Genomic DNA, 23,018 nt, shown 5'->3' with positions numbered 1-23,018 from the left:
TAAAGGCTGATAGTTTCGAAAGAAACTGTTTGGGGCTGCGTCGGTGGGAGTAACGAAATAATTTGGATATATCAACAAAGTTGAAATGGTAAATTGGCCACCGTAATGATTACAAAAGCTGACGTTTCGAGCGTTAGCCCTTCGTCGGAGCGAATAGAGGAATTGTGGGTTGTGTGTGGAATTGTGGGTTGTGTCTATTCGCTTCGACGAAGGGCTAACGCTCGAAACGTCAGCTTTTGTAATCATTACGGTGGCCAATTCACCATTTCAACTTTGTTACTTATAAACCTGTGCAATCTCTTCCGTTAAGGCGAAATCCAGCTGGACATTGGCAAGAGTAAGAACCAACATTGTTCACACAAGTGGCGTTAACTGGGCAGCCGTAAGCAAATTCCTTGCATTCATTGTAGTCTAGAGGTAAAATGTAAACAGAATATTTGAGTTTTTATAATTACTTCTCGAGTTAATTGTTAATATCATTTGGCAAATATTTGCATTTGGTTTGCCAACGAATAAACGTAAAAGGAACTGTGTTGATGTTCGGGGAACGGCCCTATTTCTCAGTCAAAAGGTCACAGTCTTTTTAGAATTTTATTCGAACATCGTAAGTAAACTATGTTTAGCACCTATAGGATATTTTGAAAGATGATATTCCTAATTATAATCCACAGGATATCTTTGCTAGTGCGAAACAAACACGTTAATCTCCATTTGGCTTGAAAACATATTCTCATGTTTCCTTTCTTATACTCAGATGTAAATTTGAAATTAAAGCAAGGTTATGACGTACGAGGTGCGAGTGCACCTTGGATTTATGTTCCGCAATGTGAAAAGATTTTTCAATTTTGTTTTGGCAAAATGACACCCAGAATTAGTATGTATATATATATATATATATATATATATATATATATATATATATATATATATATATATAACTGCAGACAGCACTGTTTCGGCCTTCTGGGCCTCATCAGTGCAGTGCTGATGCTAGGATGGGGGAGAACCGATATGGTTACCCCGAACGATCCCACATTTGTGGTATCGTCTAAGCCATGCCAGAGTGCTCAAACTAGGAAAGCCTAGTGAGCTATGCGCAATGCTAGCGGCAATTACTCACCCCACAGTGCTCAATTTGGACATGAAAGCAGAGCTTTGTATGCCAAAGAACTTACACATATATAAACTAATGGGGGCTTTGCAAGGCATTTGACTTCACTGGTTAGTTATTATAAACACCATTCATTTTGATGACCTCAGTGCTGGAATCACATTCGAGCTTCCAGGTCTAAACTTTTTCTCCTGGAGAGAATGACCCCAGATCCCCCTTGGGGAAGGGGATCGTAAGGCTCCTTTTCCGAGCACAACCTCCTATTATTGGAATACGTTATTAAAATCCCATGCGTATGATGCACGATCCTCGCAGTAGAGAGCGCTCTCTACTGCGAGGATCGTGCATGATACGTATCTAATACCGCAGTTCAAAATATGTGAACTTCATATATACATTGTATCCAAAATCCCATGCGTTATAAAACCCAGGAACTTTGCTCTGAGTAAAAACAAATTCCCCATCACTCGGCAAACCTACCTTTCTTACAAGTAAATTTATGACAGTCCGTGCAATTTACATCGTTCCATCTATACTTGTGATTTTTGAGGAAACCAAGAGTATGGACGCAGTCCTCATCGTGAAAATTATTTGGCTGATGGCTTGCCCAGTAATGGAAATTAAACTGTGATCCATCACTCCACACGAATGTTCCTTCAGTGTTCCGGTCAGAAAGGCCAAGCCACGAGTGGTCACCACCATGTAGACTCTGTATGTACACATTTTCTTCCTGACTGTGAATGCTGGGAAGATTAGCCCCCAGGGTGGCGCATGTTGCCTGGCTGCCACTCCAGGAATCGCAGGAAGAAATTCTTCTGTAGCAGTATCCCTTATAGTACGCCCATCCTTCAAGGCATATGTCTGTTGAAGAAAGGTGAAACACATTTATTTCAATCACATTTACTATGATAAAACATTATTTTGTAAATGCTTTTTTTTTTCAGCATGATTTGCTTGCTTAGGTTAGGTGTAATTATTTTTCTTCTGCTTCAGAAGTGTCCGGAGCAAGTGTCCCGAGAAATGCGTCCGGAAAGAGACCATACCCCACGCTTAAAATCAAGGACACCTTACCAGATTTTACCTGCTAGAACTGCATACGATACAGTTACTGGATCAAAGCGATTGACAAACACTTCCTTGACACATATTCTAAAGCCAGAGGTGGTGATAAACTATTGAAAAAAAAATTTAATGAATATAAATATAACTTCAAGACTTACATTTTGATGCCGGATGTAAATACCACTTCAAGACTTACAGGTGTCACAAGAGAGACGACAGAACTGCATGCTTTAAAATTCAGTATTTTATCATTTGATAGGTATCCACACATCGAGTTATCCGTGTCTTGTTGCAATATTTCTGGCTAATTTAGCAGTACGTGTAGCTAAGTCAGTTGCAGCATTAATGGCACGAAATGACATGCTATTTCGTCAAATCGTTCCTCTGTGTGATTTAAAAGTAACGATTTATGCGTGCTTTGTTCAGTTGTATGTATTCATTCTTACGCATTTTCAAATTACCTCTATCCAGCTCACTATACCATTGCATTCTGCCGCAGCATTTCCTCCAGAAGTAGAATGTTTGGCTGTCAAAAGCACGGTTGGTGATTTGCTGTAACTTCCAACAAAGCTCACATTCTATAAAGCCATACATGTAAATCAAGCGAGGCCAGGTATGTTACGATGGTTCAGTTTTCTGAGCTTTTGCTGATCTACGGCATCATCATCATCATCCCTAATGATGCTGTAGATCAGCGAAAGCTCTGAAAACTAAACCATCGTAGCATACCTGGCCTCACTTGATTTACACGTCTGACTTTATAACACTATGCTACTCAAGGATAGCATCCAACGCTTGACTCACATTCTATGATTATAAAAGTCAAAAGCTAGCGAGTGTATTTGGATTCAGGCCGAGTCAGTGAATCGTAAAACCTCGTGATCAACTGTTACTTAAGAAAATCAATTTGTTTATTTGTCGTCTTTTCCTTGGCTAACAGAGAAAAATTGGAGGATAGAAACAGTGTTCTTTGTTATACTGGCCATTTTTACCCTCGGCGAATGGAGAAAAGCGAATTAGTGGTTGCCAAGGGGAGCCAAATCTTCATTTCCAGTGCTTGCTCCATTTTTTCACCTGACTCCACTGAGCGAGAGCATAGCGCAGGCTAACCGTCACCATCATATTCACCCCCTTAATTAATAATTAATTAATAACTTCAAATTACCTTGCAGAAGGCAAAGTTATAATTTTTGACAGGCGAAAGGTTGCTTTGAAAGCTGACATCATTGTGTTCTCTAAAGAGTGGTCTAGGAAGGGAATCAAACGCCAGCCAGTTCTGTAAGAGGGTACAAAAAAAGGAGGAAATTCATCAGTTTTGTTTACGAAAAATTGGGTACCTTAAACAAAAACCAAATAAATAAAAAAGAGCGGTCAGGAAAAAGAAACAAAATGAGAACTCAGTGTGAAAAGAATCAAAATTCCTGAAAAGCGAGTTTTATTCACAAAAAAGCAAAATGCTGATCTTTTTATAAGTATTTATTCCCACTGAAAAATACTTTTGTGACAGATTCAATCTAAGCCTAAAAACGCTTTTTTTTCTTTATTGAATGGCAAATAAATCATGAGCATCTCAAAAAAAAAAAAGAAAAACAAAACGCGAAGGAACGCGAAGTTTCCACGATAATTCAACTCATACCTCAAGAAGGCTGATTTGAGAAGCCGAAATATGGTGCTTGAAACAAAACAAATTAAAATATACATGCTGTAGTTTCCTGCCCCTGTGTTTTAATACTAACCACAGAGATTTCATCATGAACCCCTGCAAAGTTTTGAAACTCTCGTAGACAAATCTTAAACGAACTCGCTGAGACATCTTCCAGCCATACGCAGGTAGCGTCATGTTTTAAACCTGTCCTGTAGTGTTCAGCAGTTACAATTACTGTTGGCGAGGTGAGGAACTTTCCCTGAAAGAACAAATAATTGGATCAATAATGTCCAAGTAGCTTAAGTGATAAACGCGATTTTGAGTTGATATATTTGAACCAATTAGAGGCCCACCAGCGATATTTGCCCCCTCGCCCCCCTCCCCACCCCATCTCTTGCACGTCGATTCTGTGCTTAAAGCGTGCACGGGAGTACGCCCCGAACCTTCCAGAACCTGAACCTGTTAAGGAAGTAAAATCCAATTTTCACTGTTGGGATTAAAACAGTCGACCTCGTGCATACCATCATTTAGGAGGCAACTCTCAGTATATCCCAACAGTATGTCTAGAATTACATTGAAATAAAGCAATTTTTTTCACACAAAAGTACACCGGGACCTATAAGTTAAGACTGTACTTTGTTTAGGGGTCCCAGTCCAAAATGATATTCCTGTGATACGCGGCACATCCCTATTTGTAGGCCAAATAGAGGAGATTCTCCCCCTATCCCCCTTACAATCCATGATCACAACAGTTTACATACGCTTGGAAGGGTAATTGTTTGACAGCTAGTTCCAGTCCACCATCTTGAGAACTTTTCTTCACCAGCCACTCCCCCAGAGGGAGCACCCTGATATGCCATCCAATCAACGTCGGCAAAGCTATCCGAGGGGTAATCATTCCTACCAGCTCGAGTGACGCAGGCTGTGAACTGAGTGCTGTTGACGCTTTCAACCCAGGGTGTGGTGGCCTCGTGCACGGTGCCGGGATCAGAATAATTAAAGTGATTAACAGTAAGTTGCACGTAGACTTTCTTGTGAGGATAGAATACAAAAGGATCAAAGTCTATGGATTCGCACTGATCCTCTGCCCAGGAAGGGACGTTCCGAAACTTATGTCTTCCTCTTTGGAGTGGAAAACCTGCAAATCAGCAGAAACAATTGAATCCAGACCAAATCAGCTTAGTAATTGGTACTGTGAGAGGACGAAGTTATTGCAACGAAGACCTCAGAGTATTTTCTAGTCGCTAGCTTCGTAGTTTTCTAATATAAGGAACCGTAGAAATTCTCTCACGCTCATTGGTCGATGGCTATTTTCAGTAAATTATATTAATACAAGGAAATAAATGCTATGTGTACAGTGGTTGTTGTTTACCCATCTTCAATCAGAGAACTGACAAAGTTCCTTTGAAGCAACCAGGAGACTCGAAGGAAAGTTCCACCAAGTTGACGCCCCGAAAAGACCTGAATTTTTTAAAATCAGTTTCATAAAATAACAGTTTCCATATTTATATGTATCTGTTTAGTGACGCTCTCGCTTGCGACTCAAGTGTTACCTTTTTTGTTAACAGAGCGACAAAATTTAAGTCAATGTCTGCTCTCTCCAACCCCCCCCTGCTTTTAGCCTCACGGTTAACTAATTCATATAATCATACTTGTGATACCTGTGCAACTTCCTGGGTGATAATAAGAATAGTTTCCTTTTGTTCTACAAACTTCTTTCTTCCGTAAGCAGAGGTTTCTGAAAGTACGGCCGTTGGAGGCACAGACTTGTTCTTCGAATGATGGGCAGCTGCTTTTACAGCGGCATGTGAACTGCCGAGGACCCAAGGTAACGCAATGACTGTGGTACTTGCAGCTTGCATTCATACAGGGATCAAGGTCTAGAAAAAGCAGGCATGTTACACCGTTATTTAAGAAGGCTATATTGAAAAACGAGAAGAAAACACAGAAATGGTTCATTCCATAACTTACCTCCTACAACTAAATAGTCCACATTTATATTTGCCCTCTGACCATCATGTCCTGCGTCATCTTTGATACAAACTCGAAAGTAAGACTTGGTTACTTCCTATCAAACAAAAAGGTCGCGCGAGGTAAGATGTAGTCAAGAAAATTGCTTCATCCAATTAAATGAGGTGAGGGAGAAACAAGAGTGACGAAAAGCATAAGTCCCACAATAACTGATTGAAAAAAACAATGTTGCATCGGGTGAATAAACATAACAATGACCTTGCTATGTAAAGAGATATCGGTTACTAAAAGCAAATAATGTCTAACACCCTCCCCTACTCTACGACCGAATTCAAAATCAACCAAACTTGTTTGAAAATACATCGTGTATATTATGAATTGTATGGAAGTGAAGAATAAGCGGCATATACATATTACCATATCATATTCAACTACACTGACTCGTCTCTTGAAATCTTTATCGATGAACGGGTAGGTGAGTAAGTGAATAGATAGCTACATACGCGTTTGTATGCAAAGATGCAAGGATTCATGGAAGGATGGATGGATGAATTAATTCATGAACAAATAGCTGAATGCATACATGCATACATGCACACATGCGCAAATGCATACATGCACACCGGCATACATGTCTACATGCACACGCATACATGCATACATGCATACCTGCATACATGCATGCATAGATGGATAAACAGAGATATGGATAGCTGGAAGAATGGGTCAGTTCTACTAGTCAGTGATGAAAAAAAATATGAAAAGTCAAGGGCAGCCATCTTCTCTCTGTAAAGTTAACCTAAGTAGTATCAGTACATTGTTTGCATAAGCTAAAGACCCAGAGCGAGCGAGTGTACAATCAGTTAATATACCTCCAGCCAACTGACTAAGGGACCTTTCACTTGACTTCCTATGTTAACACGGTTGTTGCGTCCATTGAGTACAGCTGTGAGAACAACTGGTGGCTCATAAAATGGGCTTGTGAAGTTTATATTCTGCAATAAATGCAAAAAACAGTTTGGTTGAAGAAAGGCATGATCTGAAGATGAAAACGTACTCGATTCCCTGAGGAATCAGGGAGATTGGGAAGACATGAATGTGGTGCCATCCCTTAATTGCACATACCTTACATAAGGCGTAGCTGTTTCTTGCATTTGGTGTCTCATACTCAGAGAACACAACTTTCGAGGTCTCTTTAGCTCCCCACGAAGAAGGATGATTTGTATACGCTATCCAGTTCTAGAATTCAGTCAAGAATAAAGACGTTGACGAAATAATTTTCCAATGTGTTTGGTTCCTTGTTCAGAGTTCACAAGTGACTCAGTACTTGATGACACAACTACCTCGTCATTCATATTTTTATCCTCACAAATTTTCAAAGTTAGTAGGTTAATAATCCATCAAATGGTAAATCACTCGAGCCCAAGTCAACCCTACTAAATCCGAATATTTCAGGCGTTGTTTCCCGAAAGGGGACCTTGAAATGGTCTGAAATTGGGCAAGCGCGATAAATGTTCATCCAAGTACTATAGAAACATGAAATAGTGAAACACAGGCGATATCAGGTCTGGCGATGACATTGATTTTAGTTTCCTAGGGGCATGGGTAACTAAGTAACCAGACCAAATGCTGGAAGCTCAAAAGTATTTTTCAGAAGGGTGAAACATTTTCTAAACATTTTTTGGTACGAGAAGAAAGCCTCTTTAAATTTCAGTCAAAGCTGCCTGTAGCAACATGCTTAATATGAGTTTCATTGAGTTCATATTAAAAAATGAAAAAGTTGTCCCACATACCACCACAAGATTGCTATGAGGTCCATCAAACGTCCTCGACTCCCTCAGACAAACTTCGAACTGACCTGTGGAGAGACTTTCAATCCAAACGCTCATGGCGTCCTGTGATTGGTTTGATGCACTGTGTTTAACAGTTACTTGGACTTTGGGCAACTGTGAGAAGACCTGAGAGGCAAAACTCCTGCTATCAGCCATTTTTCATTTCTATGGTCTATATATTAATATGGTTAGACGAGCTCTCTACCTTAGCAAAGCAAAGGGTTATCGCGCTTATCAAAAATTCTTAACGAAATGGTTGCCTTCTGATCGTGAGGATGTGTCGCAACGAAAAGCGTTGGGTGACATCCTAAAGAACGAAGGCTGATAGTTTCTAAAGAAACTGTTTGGGGCTGCGTCGGTGGGGGTAACGAAACAATTTGAATATATCAACAAAGTTGAAATGGTAAATTGGCCGCCGTTATGATTATAAAAGCTGACGTTTCGAGCGTTAGCCCTTCGCTCCGACGAAGGGCTAACGCTCGAAACGTCAACTTTTATAATCATAACGGTGGCCAATTTACCATTTCAACTTTTTTGATATATTCAAATTATATCCTAAAGAATGGTTGCGAGGGAGACTACATATTAGTTCAGGATTTTTAACATTCTTTGATTATTTTCTGTTTTATAACGAAAAAGATCGCCTCTGGTATCGGGGCCCTAAAGCGAATTAGGCACCTGATCCCAGCATCAACCTTACATCTCATCTACCAAGCTTTAGTAAAACCTCACTTTGATTACTGTGACATTGTTTGGGGTAGCTGTGGGAAAACGCTACGAGACAAATTGCAGAATAGAGCAGCTCGTGTGTTGAAATTCTCTAACTATGATGCTGATGCAACTGAGCTACTCGAGTTTTTAGGGTGGAAAAATCTTGCACGCCAGCAGGAAATCCATAAAGCCACCATGATGTTTAGATGTCTGCACGGGCTAGCTCCAAGGTATCTATACTCAAAGTTTACGTGGCGTGAGTCTGCTTATGACCTCAGGGACTCTGAAAATAAGCTTAATGTTCCACTACCGCGCACTAATTATTACAGAAAAAGCTTTAGCTACAATGGCGCCACATTATGGAACAGTTTACCAAGCGATATAAGGAACACAGAGTCTCTGGGGTTATTTAAACGTAAGATCAATGACATTCTTTAAGTCTAACGCACGGCATTCACGGAAAACAGCTTTAGTGTTATAGTATGTAGTTTTAATTTTAAATATCTTAGCGTATGTGATATGTATTTTTATAGGCTGATGAATTGATCGTGTCTAAATAAAGATTACAATACAATACAATACAACATCATGGCGAGACTTATTAACCGAAGTAACCTCCATTCTTTAAATTACCTGAGGAAATGAGACCTGCTCACACTTTGTTCCAGTGGTAAACAGGCCGAAACTAGTTTTTCCATGATAAACTCCCGATTGAGCACCGTGGAACGCAAGCCAATCGATAGTAGTGTTACCTCCAGAGCTATGTCCTCCTTGCACCAAACACGCTTTGAAATCGGCTGCAGTGACATCCTCAACCCAAATGAATGCAGAATCGTGAACAATGGATGAGACATTTCCATGGTTAAGAGAAGCGAACACGAAAGGAGCTCCACCGGAGAAACGGTTGCTAAATGACACCGTCTGACAGTGGGCGCCGCAACTTCCCTCCTGATTTATGGCAACTTTTCCTCTCTCAACTCCTATGAATAAAATTGAAATTCTCTAATGTAATTAACCAGTCAATCCTCGGATGCGCGATACAGGAGGGTCCTGCAAGGATTCTTCGTAGGCTCTCTGCCTATTCTCCGTTATAAACTGTTGAATTTATTAAATGTCAAACCATGTCAAATTGTAAATGAAGCGGGTCAGTAGAAACTAAGGTTGGGAAGGCAGAAATTCGATTCTGCTGGGGAAAATGATTTAAGCGAGAATGCGCCACTTTAATTGACGTCAGAGAAAGCATAACACTCATTATAATTGCTGAAAAATTATCTGTTATCAAAAGCTTCAGCTGAATTTTGGTAAAAATGAGAGTCTGCCAGGAGTTTGGGGGAACAAGGGAACATTGGCAAAATATTGAAGGGAACAAGGGAACATAAGCCTATTTTTAGGGAAGAGGGGAACAAAACTGTACAAATCAGAGGAGAAAATATTGCTATATAAGAAATAAAGACCGTTATTTCTGAGATTTCATTTATGGTCATTTATGCACTACTGTCATTGGTTTCGTCTTACTTTACGTACACTAGAAATCAAACAAAGACAGAGCAATCAGCTGGGAGTCTGGGTGCTAGAAGTTGGCGGGAATCTGTTGTCACAGATTGCCAAGATGGCGGAGAGATTTGCCGATCGGTGTTGTGCTGCCTGTCACTGCTGCGATTTATAGAAATGGCGATGAAAAATCAGCATATGCGTTGGTCCTCTGAAATGGGAATAGGGGGCGAAAGTGACAAGACATTATTTGATTTTATTGCTCGAGTTAGAGAAGGATTTCGAATCGCAGATCGGTGTAGCCAGCTAAGCATAGCGAGATTCAGAGTGACGATCAGTGTGAAAGGGTTTCAAGTCACAAAGAACTATCCAAAAGGTAGAGTATTTGAGATTGATTCCCAAGAACAGTGGAATGCAGCGATTACCAAACTGATAACGAAGGAGCGGGAGTTAATAGGTAGGTTTCCCAAATCTGGCTCGTATTTGAATATATCTAACGCTTGAATAAGCTCTTTATCTGTGATTATTCATTAACTATAATTATAAAAATAATAACAATGTTTATTTCTTATATTGCGCAGTCTAACATGCAATAAAAGATATGATCGAATGAGCATAACCATGTTCATCTCATTCTCAAAAAATTATTCTATTCTATTATAAGTTTTGTTTTTGGTGTCTTTCTTTTTTGCGGGAGGGAATTGAGGGCGGTGATAAGTGGCAAGCAAATTTATTAAACGGGGAACAAGTAAGGAAACAGTGTGGGAACATGGGAACATAGGACAATTTTGGACGGGAACAAGGGAACAAGGACCCCCCCTGGGATAACCTGCGAACAGGCTCCCGGCTTGGAGGGCGCGAAGCAGGGGAAGGTGAAGGGGAGGCTCCCCTTCACCTTCCCCTGCTTCGCGCCCTCCAAGCCGGGAGCCTGTTCGCAGGCTACCCCTGGGAGACCCTCAAAAATGGTCAAACTCATAAAGTCACATTGCAGGTAGGTCCAAATGAGCGTAAAAACAGAAGGACTCGAAAGAAAGCCGGGAAGAAAAGAAGAGAACAACCCGGGCCAACCCAGTAGCAAAGGTCGTCGGAAATTATGTGTTTCGGTTCCCTTGATATCTTTGTGCGACGAGCCAGAGCGCGCGTAGGTGGCCTGGAATTTTTCGAACAAAAAACTTCAAAGATGTCGCCGACACGCCGATATGTGATAACAGCTATTAAGCTGACGAGCATAAAAAGTTATGGAAAATAGCTAACCCTTCATTCCGTACAGACAAATGATACTCGAGCAGTGTTTGATGTCGAAAGGTGAACGACGTGCAAGGCTGCTTATGGCTTTTAGGCGTACCCTCATCAAATTGCCACACTTGTTTGACCAAAATGCTAGATAGGTGGTTACAGTTTTCCCTTGCCATAAGTAAATAAGACGAAAAAAGTGAAGAACTTTTTTTTTTAAGAATAATGCATCCTCAAAACCCCTCAAGTCGCCGATTAGCAGTGATCTGCTGAGTAAGGATCGACGAAATGAATGCTGAGTTCTATGCGTTAATCGAAATAAGGTAATCTGGTCCTTCGATTTCAACTGTCATCTCAAAGTTTGAAGCAGAGTGGAGTATAGCCAACCGACTCGTCGGTGAATGATTAATGTCGAAATTTTCACTATGACAAAAATCTAATTTGCACAAAAGGTTGATGTATGCCGTGGATGTACGGCGTATTCCTTAATCAAAAGATTCAGATTTCATTTGGTCTGGGTTAGTAGTGGTCAAATTGTCTCGATAGAAAAGCGCTGACTTAGAGCGTTTTTTCTATCGAGGATAGAAAAGCGGCATATATCATCTAAAAAACGTGTCATAGCTGAATTGGATTAAAAATCGAACATCTTGTATGGTACTAGAACGGATAACGAAGCATGAAACGCAACTTTCGGGCGCAAACTATAAGTATAAATAAAATTTACTTGGTTAGGGATGCATCCTTCTTTTGCAAACTTAAATTTACTCATAACTCCACTCCACTGAATATCTCGTTCCATTGAAGGCAAATATCCCTGGTCTAGCAAGTGCAAAAAGTCTGCTAACCAACGCCAATTTCGCGTGAGCTGATCAAATTGCATAGATCAGTCCTACGACCTTGCGGAATTAACCAGAGAAAGAAAAGTAAACTTTGTCGATAGTTTGAGATATAAAAATATTTCAGACGTTTTGATAAAGTAAAAGCTCGGTTCACAGTTGTGGAAACGAGTTTTCAGGCAAGTATTTCCTCTTCTTCCATACAGAGCTTTATGCTCGAGTTCTTCCCAATGTGCCCCAACCATCAGAGCCATGATCAGTCCCTTGGTCACCTTATCATACATCTTTGTCAATTCTAAGCTTGAAAGCAGAATTTTGAATATTTTAATAGAGCGCGAGGTAGTGAGACGTGATATTCTACCAATAAACCCGGTAGGAATTTGTTACTCTGATTGAGATTGGGGCATATCGAAAGAAATGAAAGGTGGAATCACAAGCATTCCACTGAGACGAACGTATTTGTTCTTCCTTCTATAAAAATAAGTTGATTTACAAAATTAAATCAGCCATGGATTTATCATCCCTAATCATGGCCCCAAAAGATAAAAATTCTATTTGACAAATAAGCGGGAGTGGCATTTGTTTTCTAAGAGGAAAGAACATTGAAGATGTCCCGGAAAACGTAGCGATCGAGAAAAGCAATTAAAGACCGCATTGGAATACATCGCAAAAGTAAAGAAATTGCACACAGAAAATTACCTTGCACGCTTGGCAAGCATACGCAGAGCCAACTCAAGAGAAGCACGCCTTTTTTCTAAAAAAAAATGATCGCTCTTATAACTTGAAGTGAACATAACCATTTGTAAATGAACACTGCCACAGGTAGGAATGAAAGGTTGCTTTAAGGCTAAAATGCTTGAATGACAGCTTTCAAGCTTATTTGAGTGGAGCTCCTTTTCGATTTGAGAAATTAAGGAGCACATAGAAATCGTTACAAGCTATAGAAAGCATCCTCGACGAGGCTATATTTCAAGTTTCTTTATATACCTTTGAACAAAAATCATGTCCTTATTTGGTGCAGAACATACCAAAAAAAAAATTATAATCATATTATAATTAAAGTATCTGACGTTGAATTACATTAACGGGTGGGATAGTCAGACTAGTTGGAATACGTAAAATGAAAAACGCAAAAGCAAAGCCAGTTTTTAGTCTCAAAGAATACAGATTTGTATTACCCCAAAGACATGCACTCTTTCCATCTAAATCTCTCGCCACTATCAAATAATAATCTTTTACTGAGGATAGCTCCACAAACGCAGTTATTTTTAGAAAACACAAAGATAAAGTGAAATCGAAGAGAGGATCTCTTCTTAAACTGCTGACATTTATTAACAGGCAACCTTACAGCTGTGGTTATGAACAGTTGCTCAGTGAAGGAAAACGAGCTCATAATGATGAATTTGTCCCCAGTCGTTCACAAATTCTTTTTCAATCTTAAGATGGAATTCAGAGTGGAAATTCTTGGATGAGACTCGTTTGAAATTTTCAGGCAATCTGCTTTTCTGCTGTACAGGTTAACTCTGTGGTGGCTTGGAGACTCCGAGAATGTGATTCGACCAACACTAGTAATGTAAATTTAAACTGTTCGAAATCGCTTCTCGTTCTATTTGTGACAACTACTCGAGACATGAGAAATCTTCCAGATATTACGCAATCAATATTTTTTGTCATGGCGGTCCGGCCCTTTGAAAGAGCTAAAGGAGTTTAAGCTACAATGAAAGAGGAGCAAATGTGACTTAGGTTGGCAGGTTTATCAAGGAGTTCATATATTTTCCTCCGCAGAAGCTTGGATCTTTTTAACATGGTTTCAAAGAATTCATGTCGTCGACTCTTTCTAAATGCTGAAGATAGAATATTGTACCTTCTACCTTTTTCACGACATACTTTTTAATGCTTGGCATAACAATTAATTTTGCAGATCAGAGCGATCTTCGTAGTAGCGAACACTACTTAGGCAGTGGTGAAAATAAAGCCTGAAAAAAATTAAGGCCTGTCAGGAGTTGAACCCATGACCTCTGCGATACCGGTGCAAACTGAGTTGACGAGCCAACTGGGAGCTGCGTATTTTTGTCCGTTTGCATTACCTAGAGATAGGAGTTTCTCGCGGAAATCGTGTACGTGTAGTCCGAGGGAAATAACTCTGATGCATCTCGCCATGTTTCGTTTCCCCACATCTAGCCAGCGCCGAAGACTCGTGCATTGATTAGTGTTGAGTAAAATCGCTCGATTGTATTGTATTGTATTGTAATCTTTATTTAGACACGATCAATTCATCAGCCTATAAAAATACATATCACATACGCTAAGATATTTAAAATTAAAAGTGCATACTATAACACTAAAGCTGTTTTCCGTGAATGCCGTGCGTTAGACTTTAAAAATGTCATTGATCTTACGTTTAAATAACCCCAGAGACTCTGTGTTCCTTATATCGCGTGGTAAACTGTTCCATAATGTGGCGCCATTGTAGCTAAAGCTTTTTCTGTAATAATTAGTGCGCGGTAGTGGAACATTAAGCTTATTTTCAGAGTCCCTGAGGTCATAAGCAGAGTCACGCCACGTAAACTTTGAATATAGATACCTTGGAGCTAGCCCCTGCAGACATCTAAACATCATGGTGGCTTTATGGATTTTCTGCTGGCGTACAAGATTTTTCCACCCTAAAAACTCGAGTAGCTCAGTTGCATCAGCATCATAGTTAGAGAATGTCAATGCTGTCTAGACGAAATTTAAGATATGAAAACGGTTAAAAGACGCTACAAACCCTTCTATAACTCCGAAGTACAACTCCACAATGTCCCTCAGAAATCACGCGATGGTTTGTTGTCTGAGGATGTCCTGCGACGAATTTCGTATTTAGGACCATGGGAGGCCAAATTAAAAGACAAAGACATCTATGAACAGTAGCTGAAATCACAGCAAGGGAGAGAAAAATTAAAATCAATGCCAACCTCTCTGCTGTTGCAACTAATTCGGAAGACATAAAAAAGTAATGATGCTTGAGAAAAGCTGAGTAGAGGGTCCGATCTTAAATTCGATCATTAAAGAAAGTTCACTCATGCAAAGTTGTTCAAAGAATGTGCAAACGAAATGCTACCTGGTCATGAAAGCGAATGTAACTATTTGTGAATTGGTGAGGGCTGCGTATTTTCAATACGAAGCTGATATCAAAAATACCGCGTTCAAAAGGTTAAGAATGTGTCTCAAATCAAGAGAAATCTGGCAATGCCTCCTGTCAATGCATGGTACGCAATAACACGAGATAATCACGTGATTATCTTGCTCTTGGCAGTAGATCATTTTCATGCGGTTTGTTACATGAAAAATATCTGGGAAACTCCAGAATTGTCTGGAACAATGATCAACTTACAGGAGGAGTGTGATTATGTGACGTCATCAGACTGCTCGTCATGTCATACACGTCAACTGCTGTATTATTATCACAAGCCAAAACACCTCCCTTTCCTTGGTTCATCTTAGTTTTCTTAGCGACAAGCCATTTGGCGTCTTCCCAACTCCCCATGGGAAAGATTTCAGTTTAGGGCGTCAAGTTTTCCAAACAGTTTGCAGTTTAATCGTAACTTCTTGGGGGAAGAGACACTGGGAGAGTAAATAACCTGTCTAAGAACACGACACAGTGACTTTGACCGGGGCTAGAATCCTGAGTTAAGGAGGCTGGGCCCAGCACAAACACATCAGGGCACCGAGTCCCCCAAAATCTATCAGTTCTAAAATTTAAGGTGGCGTTGACCGCATAGACAGATCTTTTTTTTCGACTTCGCAGAAAGATGAATCTTGAAATGCTGCTTCTAATTCAAAGATAAAAAGTTCGGTTGATGGAACGCTTCTGACATACAGATAGATAAAGCTAAAATCGAGCGGAGGTCTTTCTAAGAGGCTGTAGCTTTGCAATAAAGAGATTATCATAACTTTTTGAAAACTAATTAAGACCGCAAGGAGGTAAATCAAATAAATCAGTGAAGTCACTTTAAACCACTTGAATATAATCAAAGACTCTGAATAACCGGCACTTGTGTTCTCTAATTTTCTTGTTTTTTTTTTTGTTTGTTTTTTTTTTTTCTCCTATCTTGATTTCATTTGTGTAAAGCCAAAGTTTGGTCATGAAAGCGTTAAATATTTCTCAGGTTTCACACCCATCATTTCTTCCTAAAATAAACTAGTGGATTTGAACACGAAAAAGAACTCTGCGATCCAGGAATGCTGAGTATGCTTTAAAAATAAACGCTAATCCGGTTGATATGTAAAAGTCAATATTGTTTCTGCTAGATGCCAGAAACTTTCACGCACAAAATATAAGGAAAATATGAAAATCTTCGATGACAAAAAAGACAGGCGTTTATCAGGCATAGAAATTGTAGATTAGTTTGGTCATCGCTGCCAAATGACACAATAATATTGGAAAGTTTACGACGTTCCCGATCCCGCAAACGTCATTGTGACGTAATCCCGTAGCTATTGTAAGAACGTCTGTGAGATCAATAATCATTACTTTCGTGACCTGAGAGTACTTGCCCGAACATCTCATCTTCACGTAAGGCAAACGAAGGATGGAACATGGCCTTCTTTGCTTTTGTAACACTTGCTTTGGCCTCACTTGCTTTTAGTGAGATCAGCGCAACCTCGAAAACCACCCTGGAATCTCCGGACGGCGCTTACAAGCTGCAATGGAGATATAACAACAGCAAGTTGATTTTCACTCTTGCCTGTCAAACAACCGGTTACTGCGCGGTCGCATTTAGTGAAACAGCTGATGGCAAAAACATGGTCAGGTATGACATAGCCGTGACAGGATATACCTCTGGTGCAGGATACGTAGATGTAAGTCAATCTGCAATATTTTCTACATCGATAAACTTCGTTTCTTATTTTTGTTTAACACATTGACAGTTTGCTTTCATTTTGCCAAACCGCTTTGGCAGGCATCGAGATCATGCAAGTATTGTAAAATAATTCTTTCGAAATCAAGCCGAGCAAATCAAGATATCAAACGCCGAATTTCAGGCCAGGGTTTCTCAGACTTCTGCCGTGTTCTTAGCAATGTTGGAACAATATTCTAGTTTCATATCTCCCAAGGGGGTTGCGTTCAAAGGTGCTGAAAGGTTTCCAGCTGGTCTTTACTTACAAGGCTTAGTGCATTCTTCAGAAAATCTTCATCTAAGTTAAAGTCAATAAAATTGAAAGAAGAGAGAAACAAAACTGTAAAAGTGTGAAAACTGTACTTTTTGCTGTTAGGTTCGGCTGCCGGTTTTTCACTCATTAAGTCGCGTAAAAATGGTTCTCTAGTAATTAATTATGAGAAGCGAATATAATAGAGTTTCTGTTTCTTTTGTTATTCTAACATTGCCAGCCGTGGAGCTCATTTTCTTAAGAACGCATAATTCCCTCGTATTCAACTTGAGTTAGTCATACCAAAAGAAATTTCAAGTAACAGGTTGGTGAGCAAATTAGTTTTTTACGGTGAGCAAATTAGTGTGATAGTAATGGATTGTCGCCAAATTATTTACCGAAAAAGTAAACATTTCTTTAGAGACAAAAAAAGCTGCGTCATTTGAGCACAACCCAGTAAAAAATTGTCGTCTGAGATGTATTTCCTTCCTTTCTTCCAAGGCAATGATAATAGATCCATAGATTCCATTCCAATAAAATGTCAGACTAAGAAAAAGCGAAAAATCATTCTACATATATTTACCCTTCAGACACCCTCGACGTCCACAGTAATGCGCAGAATGCTTGCATGCCTGGACGTGTCACACACATATATAAAGTACACTTAACATACTTAGTATATAATTCTCTGTCATGATCACCTAAAAGTAGAGTATTGCCTCTTATATCTCAGTTACTTTTGCCTTAATTTTATCTTACGATATTGTGAAGCGCGACTGAATATGTTCATATAGAGGTCTGCGCTATATAAATGTAAATTATTATTATTATTATTATTATTATTATTACTATTTAAACCTGAAGAAATGGAGAACGAATTCTCGTGATCAAATATTATCTTCTCGTCTTTCACGCTCTCAGTCTGGTGATTTTGGCGTAGGAGTGAGTTATCGTGACCGCGTCCTTCAGTTGTTCTCATGAAATTGTTGTGAGGAATGCTGCTGGGCTACAGTCGACTTACGATATTCCTAATCTTAAAATTAAGCTTTGTTAGGCAAACAAGTTTCCCCGTCACTCACTGTTGGTTAATTTTCTAGGAAATGATCTGTACGTGACTGGTGTAGGTTACTTCCGCTACCCTTTCAACCAATCAGATGCAAAATTAAAACCGATCATGACTCGGACACTCGCTTTTTTTTTCCCGCGCTTGCGCTTGTAGCTGACCATATATGGTTTATTTTGAGTTATCATCGCTCCTACTTTCTCTGATTGGCTGCCCTGAGTACGTTGGGTTTGGTTCTACGATGCTCAATCGACAAATTCTCTATATAAAAAATTTAGGTTGAAATTATAAAAGGTGGTGTTTTTCACTTTGACGCTTTATGGTAAACCTGAGGCGGTTGGACTTTATTTTGACAGGATTACTGGAGCCGAGGGCCGGGACCACCGAAAAAAGATGGAATACAAAGTTACAAACTCATATCAGCCTCTGAAGCTGGTGGGAAAACCACTGTGGAGTTTTACAGGGATGCTGAGACGGGAGATGCTGAAGACGTCCAATTTAAGGTATTAATGATACGATTTAGTAGCGTAAAGATGACAACACTGCTCTAAATTCGCCTTTTCTAGTTTTAACTTGATATGATATCTTTTTATGCCGAAAAGCCGAGTTGTTCGCAGCGGAAATCCTTCAGTGGAAATCCTTCAGGGGGGAAGAAAACGAGTATCTTAGACCCCCCCCCCCCCCCCCCATCCACCCAATCCAAAGAATTTTCTACAGAAAATATGGAAGAAAGATATTCTTAGAGAACATGTCTAACAGATCCCCATTGAACGATTCATCCCAAGCATCTGTTCTCAAACCACCTACCACAAGATTTCCTTCGTTTTTTTTTTTATCTTTGTGCAGAATACCACCGAAGTTAAAGTGATATTCGCTTCGAAAAACGACAGTGATGCGAACAATAATGGTTTGTCAAAACACGACAAGACCAAAATATTGGATGGGAGATATAATTTGATTTCTTTAGCGAAGGAACCTCCACCGTCGCCATCAACAACAGCCATACAACCATCGGCAACAATGATGTCGACACATGAATCGGTGGCTCCCACGATAAAACAATCGGTGGCTCCCACGATCAAACAATCGGTGGCTCCCACGATAAAACAATCGGTGGCTCCCACGACTCCAATGGCTCCTCCAAAATACGCAAGTGTCATCTCTCCCGATGGCTCATTCAAATTCGAATGGACCTACAGCAACAGCACACTGATGTTCAAGATGACCTGTAAAACAACCGGTTGGTGTGCTGTAGGATTTACCACAACAGCTGATGGAAGAGGCATGAAAAACTACGATATAGCTGTGGCTGGATCTGCCTCCAATATCGGATATATCTGGGTTGGTATAGAGGGAGCCTGGATGAATGAACAAGTTGATGGACTGACTGAGTGATAGGCTGATTGGTTGGTTAATTGACTGACCAGCTTGGCGAACTGGGCAACCTTCTGATGGACCGACCGCCGAGCGACTGGCTGGCTGACTGATTCATTGACAAATTCACTGACACACTGACGTCTGACTGACTAACTGACAGACTGCATGGCTGACTAGCTGACTGATTGACTGACTGGCTGGCTAACTGACAGACTGATTGACAGACTGACTGACTGGCCGACTGACTGGCTGACTGACTAACTTATTGAAAACTAATTGACTAAATGACTGACTGACTGATTAGGTTATTGGATAGCTAATTGACTAAATGACTGTCTGACTGAATGACTAACTGAGTTGCTGACTCACTGAATAGCTAACTAACTGACCTACTGACTACTGACTGATAGATTGATTCAGTGAATTACTCACTCCATAACTGACTCACAAATGTATTGCAAATGAAAGAGAGACAAACAAATGAGTGAAAATAATATAGATGAACTTTTATTTTAGAGTAAATACAAGGTAGGGCCCGCTAGCCTTTAACAAACTCTATAAATATGCAATTTAAATAAATAGCATTGGCCTTCATTTGCTAACAGGATTACTGGAGCACGTCCTTATCAAAACCAAGCAGAGACCCAAAGCAAAGCTTCCTCCTCACAAAGGTGAGTGAAAAGGACGGTACAACCATGGTGGAGTTCTCCAGGGATGCTGTAACAGGAGACACTGCCAATGATGTGCAGTTCCAGGTAAGATTTTTAGCCAGACACTGCAGGCTCTAAAAATCAATCAGAAAATTTGGCTTAATTCGAGGAAAGAAAGCTGGTCACCGATGGCTTTGCATATTGATGCCGTGCCAAAATTTCAAGAAATAAATCTGTGTGAGAAATTGAAAACTGTGTGCTATGAATAGAGCAGCTTTTCATAACATATAACAGGCCAATATGGTTGGTTATCAGTTTTCTTCAAATGTAAAGAACAAGTAACAGGCTTTCAATATTGTTTCTAATCCGTCCAATCATACTTCTATTAATTCATTCATACATTCATTTATCCTTCATCTATGCACTTATCCACAATGATCCAAACTTGTTTATTTCCTCATTCCTTCATTCATTCATATTCATTCATTCTTCACTTACTCATTCACTCATCCAATATGTTTCTTCGTTTCCCTGTTTTCTCGTTTCCTCGTTCCTTTATTCCCTCGTTCCCTCTTTCCCTCCTCACCTCGTTCCATCGTGCCTTCGTTCCCTTGTTCCCTTGTTCCCTTGTTCCCTTGTTCCCTCATTTTGCTCTTCCCTCGTTCCCTTGTTCCCTCGTTGCCTTTATTCCTTCGTTCCTTCATTCATCAAGTCTTTTTATTGCTATCATTATCAGGATGATACCCAAGTAACAATTGTGTGGGCTTTAAGTGGAACTGATGCAAACGTCTGCCTGTCAAAACACACAGTAACCGGGATACTAAGTGGCAAACATAACATGACAAAGGTAGCGATGGAAGCGGAGACTGGAACTAAAAAGAACACCGGTCATGTGATTTTCCCGTCTTCTGCTACTTTCCTGGCCTGCATGACTGCCTATTTTCTTGCATTTTAACCTCCATGATAATTATAGAAACATAAAACTATAATTACTATGGTAATCTTGAAATAATTGAGTAAGTTTTTGATCAAGTTTTCATGGTAAACCTGCTTTGCATTAGTTTTGTCTTAGTGCCCAATCCCCCTTCCCCCCCAGAAGAAAATTCTGAAGAACATCGCAATCTAGTCACTGCCTTTTTTTACGCTCACGGGTTTCAAGATTTTCCCAACTTGCTTTTCGATAGCTTCCCTATTTTCATTTGACGTGGTGATTACTTTGGTTTTTGTTTTGCGACACTAGCTACTCGCGTTCGCGTTAGCTTAGTGAGAAAAATTAGAAGTTGCTCCAAAACAGAAACAAGAACTGCTTTATCGCATAAAGAAGTAAAACCTAAGTACTCCGGAATAATGAGTTTCAAAACAGTATATTTATCTGCCAGGTGAACCGTTGTAACTAGTCAGAGGTGATAGGGAAATGCAAACCGCGTTACCCCGGAAGTAAAAACCTTTCACCAGAGCTTGATAAGGCGAGATCGCATGGAAGGCATTGATGTGATTTGCTCCAACAAAACTGTTATCATATTACTCGCTGTAAGTGTTTAATACCTATACATAAATGTATCTCTGCCTACATATTAAAGCTTTATTTGTCTTGTACTTGGTTTTGTTACCTTTCTTGTTATCTTGTCTATATATCATCTTAATATATACTAAAACAAAGGATAGCATCGAAGGCACGCTCTGATTAGCAACTCAAACTCCGAATATCCTTTGCTATTCACTTCCGAGCAACGCGCGCGGGATTTTTTGCCTAATCGTTGCAGGAATGAATAACTTAAACTCATCTTTTTGTGCTCTATTATCTGACTGTTTTCGGCGGCTCGGTAAATATTCACCACTAACCACCTCCCTTTTGGCGAATAGTTTTTAAATGTAAAGCAATATACGGTTGTCAAAGATGATGTCTTTTCATAAGGACAACATGTTATGGTGATTCACAATTTTAGAGAAACTAGGTGTCGTGTTTCGCTGCGTACTTGGAAATGCAGCCTGCATCGGTTAAAGCGTCTATCGCTACGAAAAAGAATACTCAAATTCAAGCCTACTTTTTCCCAAGGTAAACAAGTAAACTCATAATTCTGACTCTATTTTCCCATACAAACTTTTAAAATCTGCTTCGACTAGGTGTTACAATTGTTATGTCGTGGGAACAACCTTGTGAAGATTCGCAACCGCGTAGTTCGATATGCATTCTGCAGAAGTTTGCTAAACTAAATCGCTCGTAAACGGTCGAATATGTTGGCCCTCTAATTTTCCTCGAGCCGGCAAACTCTTCGTATATTCACAGAGCTCAAAAGCCAAATACGCCATTTTTTAATACCCCAATTTTAGGAAGGAAGAACACGAAAGATACAAGTCCCAGTAACTGCACAATTTTGCCGCCATTTTCCTTGTTTTGACGTCTCCTTTGGCTTTCTGGGATAGAAAGGTACCAGGCCTTTCTCTCGGGGGGTTTTACGAAAACAGAAAGCTACGTGTTCACTTCACTTCCGCCGTCGCCATATTGAATTGTCTGTAATACGATAGACCGCTGACATTTCGTAACGGGCTCAAAATGTCCCCGATTTCTGGTGACGCCAAAAACAATTCATATTACGACTTCAAATTGGAAAAAGGTTTTGTAGTCACACAGTATTACATGTTCTTTTATTATGAGACTACAGAGACTTAGCGGACGCACTCAACATCAAAGGGGAGGAAATAAGGCGGTAATAAGGGTGAAAACTGTCGAGAGAGATCGCAGAAAGGTTGAAAACATATAAAACCACACAAATACTGTAACTTCTGCCCTAACACTAGTACACAGGCAGGCAAGATGGAAATCGATTACAAATTTCATAGGCAGTAGGGAGACCGTAAGAATAATGGAAGGATGAAAGAAAGTTGTTATCTATTAAAAAAAAAAA

General features: G+C 39.9%; 2 protein-coding genes across 3 annotated transcripts in view; one reads left to right on the top strand and one right to left on the bottom strand.

Moving 5' to 3' along the window:
* Positions 1-23,018, bottom strand: part of LOC111337121 (uncharacterized) — a 34,587-nt gene that overhangs the window by 4,255 nt on the left and 7,314 nt on the right. Inside the window, exons 1-14 of one of the 2 annotated variants that reach the window (XM_088725832.1) lie at positions 12,592-12,645; positions 8,966-9,312; positions 7,583-7,747; positions 6,915-7,028; positions 6,662-6,784; positions 5,790-5,886; positions 5,480-5,698; positions 4,580-4,956; positions 3,910-4,077; positions 3,339-3,449; positions 2,635-2,751; positions 2,193-2,283; positions 1,592-1,972; positions 289-411 (exon numbers count right to left, since the gene is read on the bottom strand). In XM_088725832.1, coding sequence (XP_088581958.1) covers positions 289-411; positions 1,592-1,972; positions 2,193-2,283; positions 2,635-2,751; positions 3,339-3,449; positions 3,910-4,077; positions 4,580-4,956; positions 5,480-5,698; positions 5,790-5,886; positions 6,662-6,784; positions 6,915-7,028; positions 7,583-7,678 — 2,017 coding nt within the window. In that variant the 5' untranslated portion in view covers positions 7,679-7,747; positions 8,966-9,312; positions 12,592-12,645. Of the gene's footprint in view, positions 1-288; positions 412-1,591; positions 1,973-2,192; positions 2,284-2,634; positions 2,752-3,338; positions 3,450-3,909; positions 4,078-4,579; positions 4,957-5,479; positions 5,699-5,789; positions 5,887-6,661; positions 6,785-6,914; positions 7,029-7,582; positions 7,748-8,965; positions 9,313-12,591; positions 12,646-23,018 lie in introns of those variants that run through there. The other variant, XM_088725829.1, reaches the window with a different exon arrangement.
* On the top strand, positions 18,969-21,708 carry LOC148743309 (DBH-like monooxygenase protein 1). The gene is made up of 3 exons (XM_088726018.1): positions 18,969-19,426; positions 20,068-20,217; positions 20,849-21,708. The coding sequence occupies exons 1-3, from the start codon at positions 19,106-19,108 to the stop codon at positions 21,065-21,067; spliced, it is 690 nt and encodes a 229-aa protein (XP_088582144.1). The 5' UTR covers positions 18,969-19,105; the 3' UTR covers positions 21,068-21,708.

Source organism: Stylophora pistillata, chromosome 1 (assembly GCF_964205215.1).
Source record: "Stylophora pistillata chromosome 1, jaStyPist1.2, whole genome shotgun sequence".
Lineage (NCBI taxonomy): Eukaryota > Metazoa > Cnidaria > Anthozoa > Scleractinia > Pocilloporidae > Stylophora > Stylophora pistillata.
This window is presented reverse-complemented; position numbering and strand designations above follow the sequence as displayed.

Coding starts and splice junctions, on each gene's coding strand:
- LOC148743309 (XM_088726018.1), top strand. CDS start 19,106: ATGATGTCGACACATGAATCGGTGGCTCCCACGATAAAACAATCGGTG. Junction 19,427..20,067: donor CCAATATCGGATATATCTGG/GTTGGTATAGAG, acceptor ATTTGCTAACAG/GATTACTGGAGCACGTCCTT. Junction 20,218..20,848: donor CCAATGATGTGCAGTTCCAG/GTAAGATTTTTA, acceptor TATCATTATCAG/GATGATACCCAAGTAACAAT.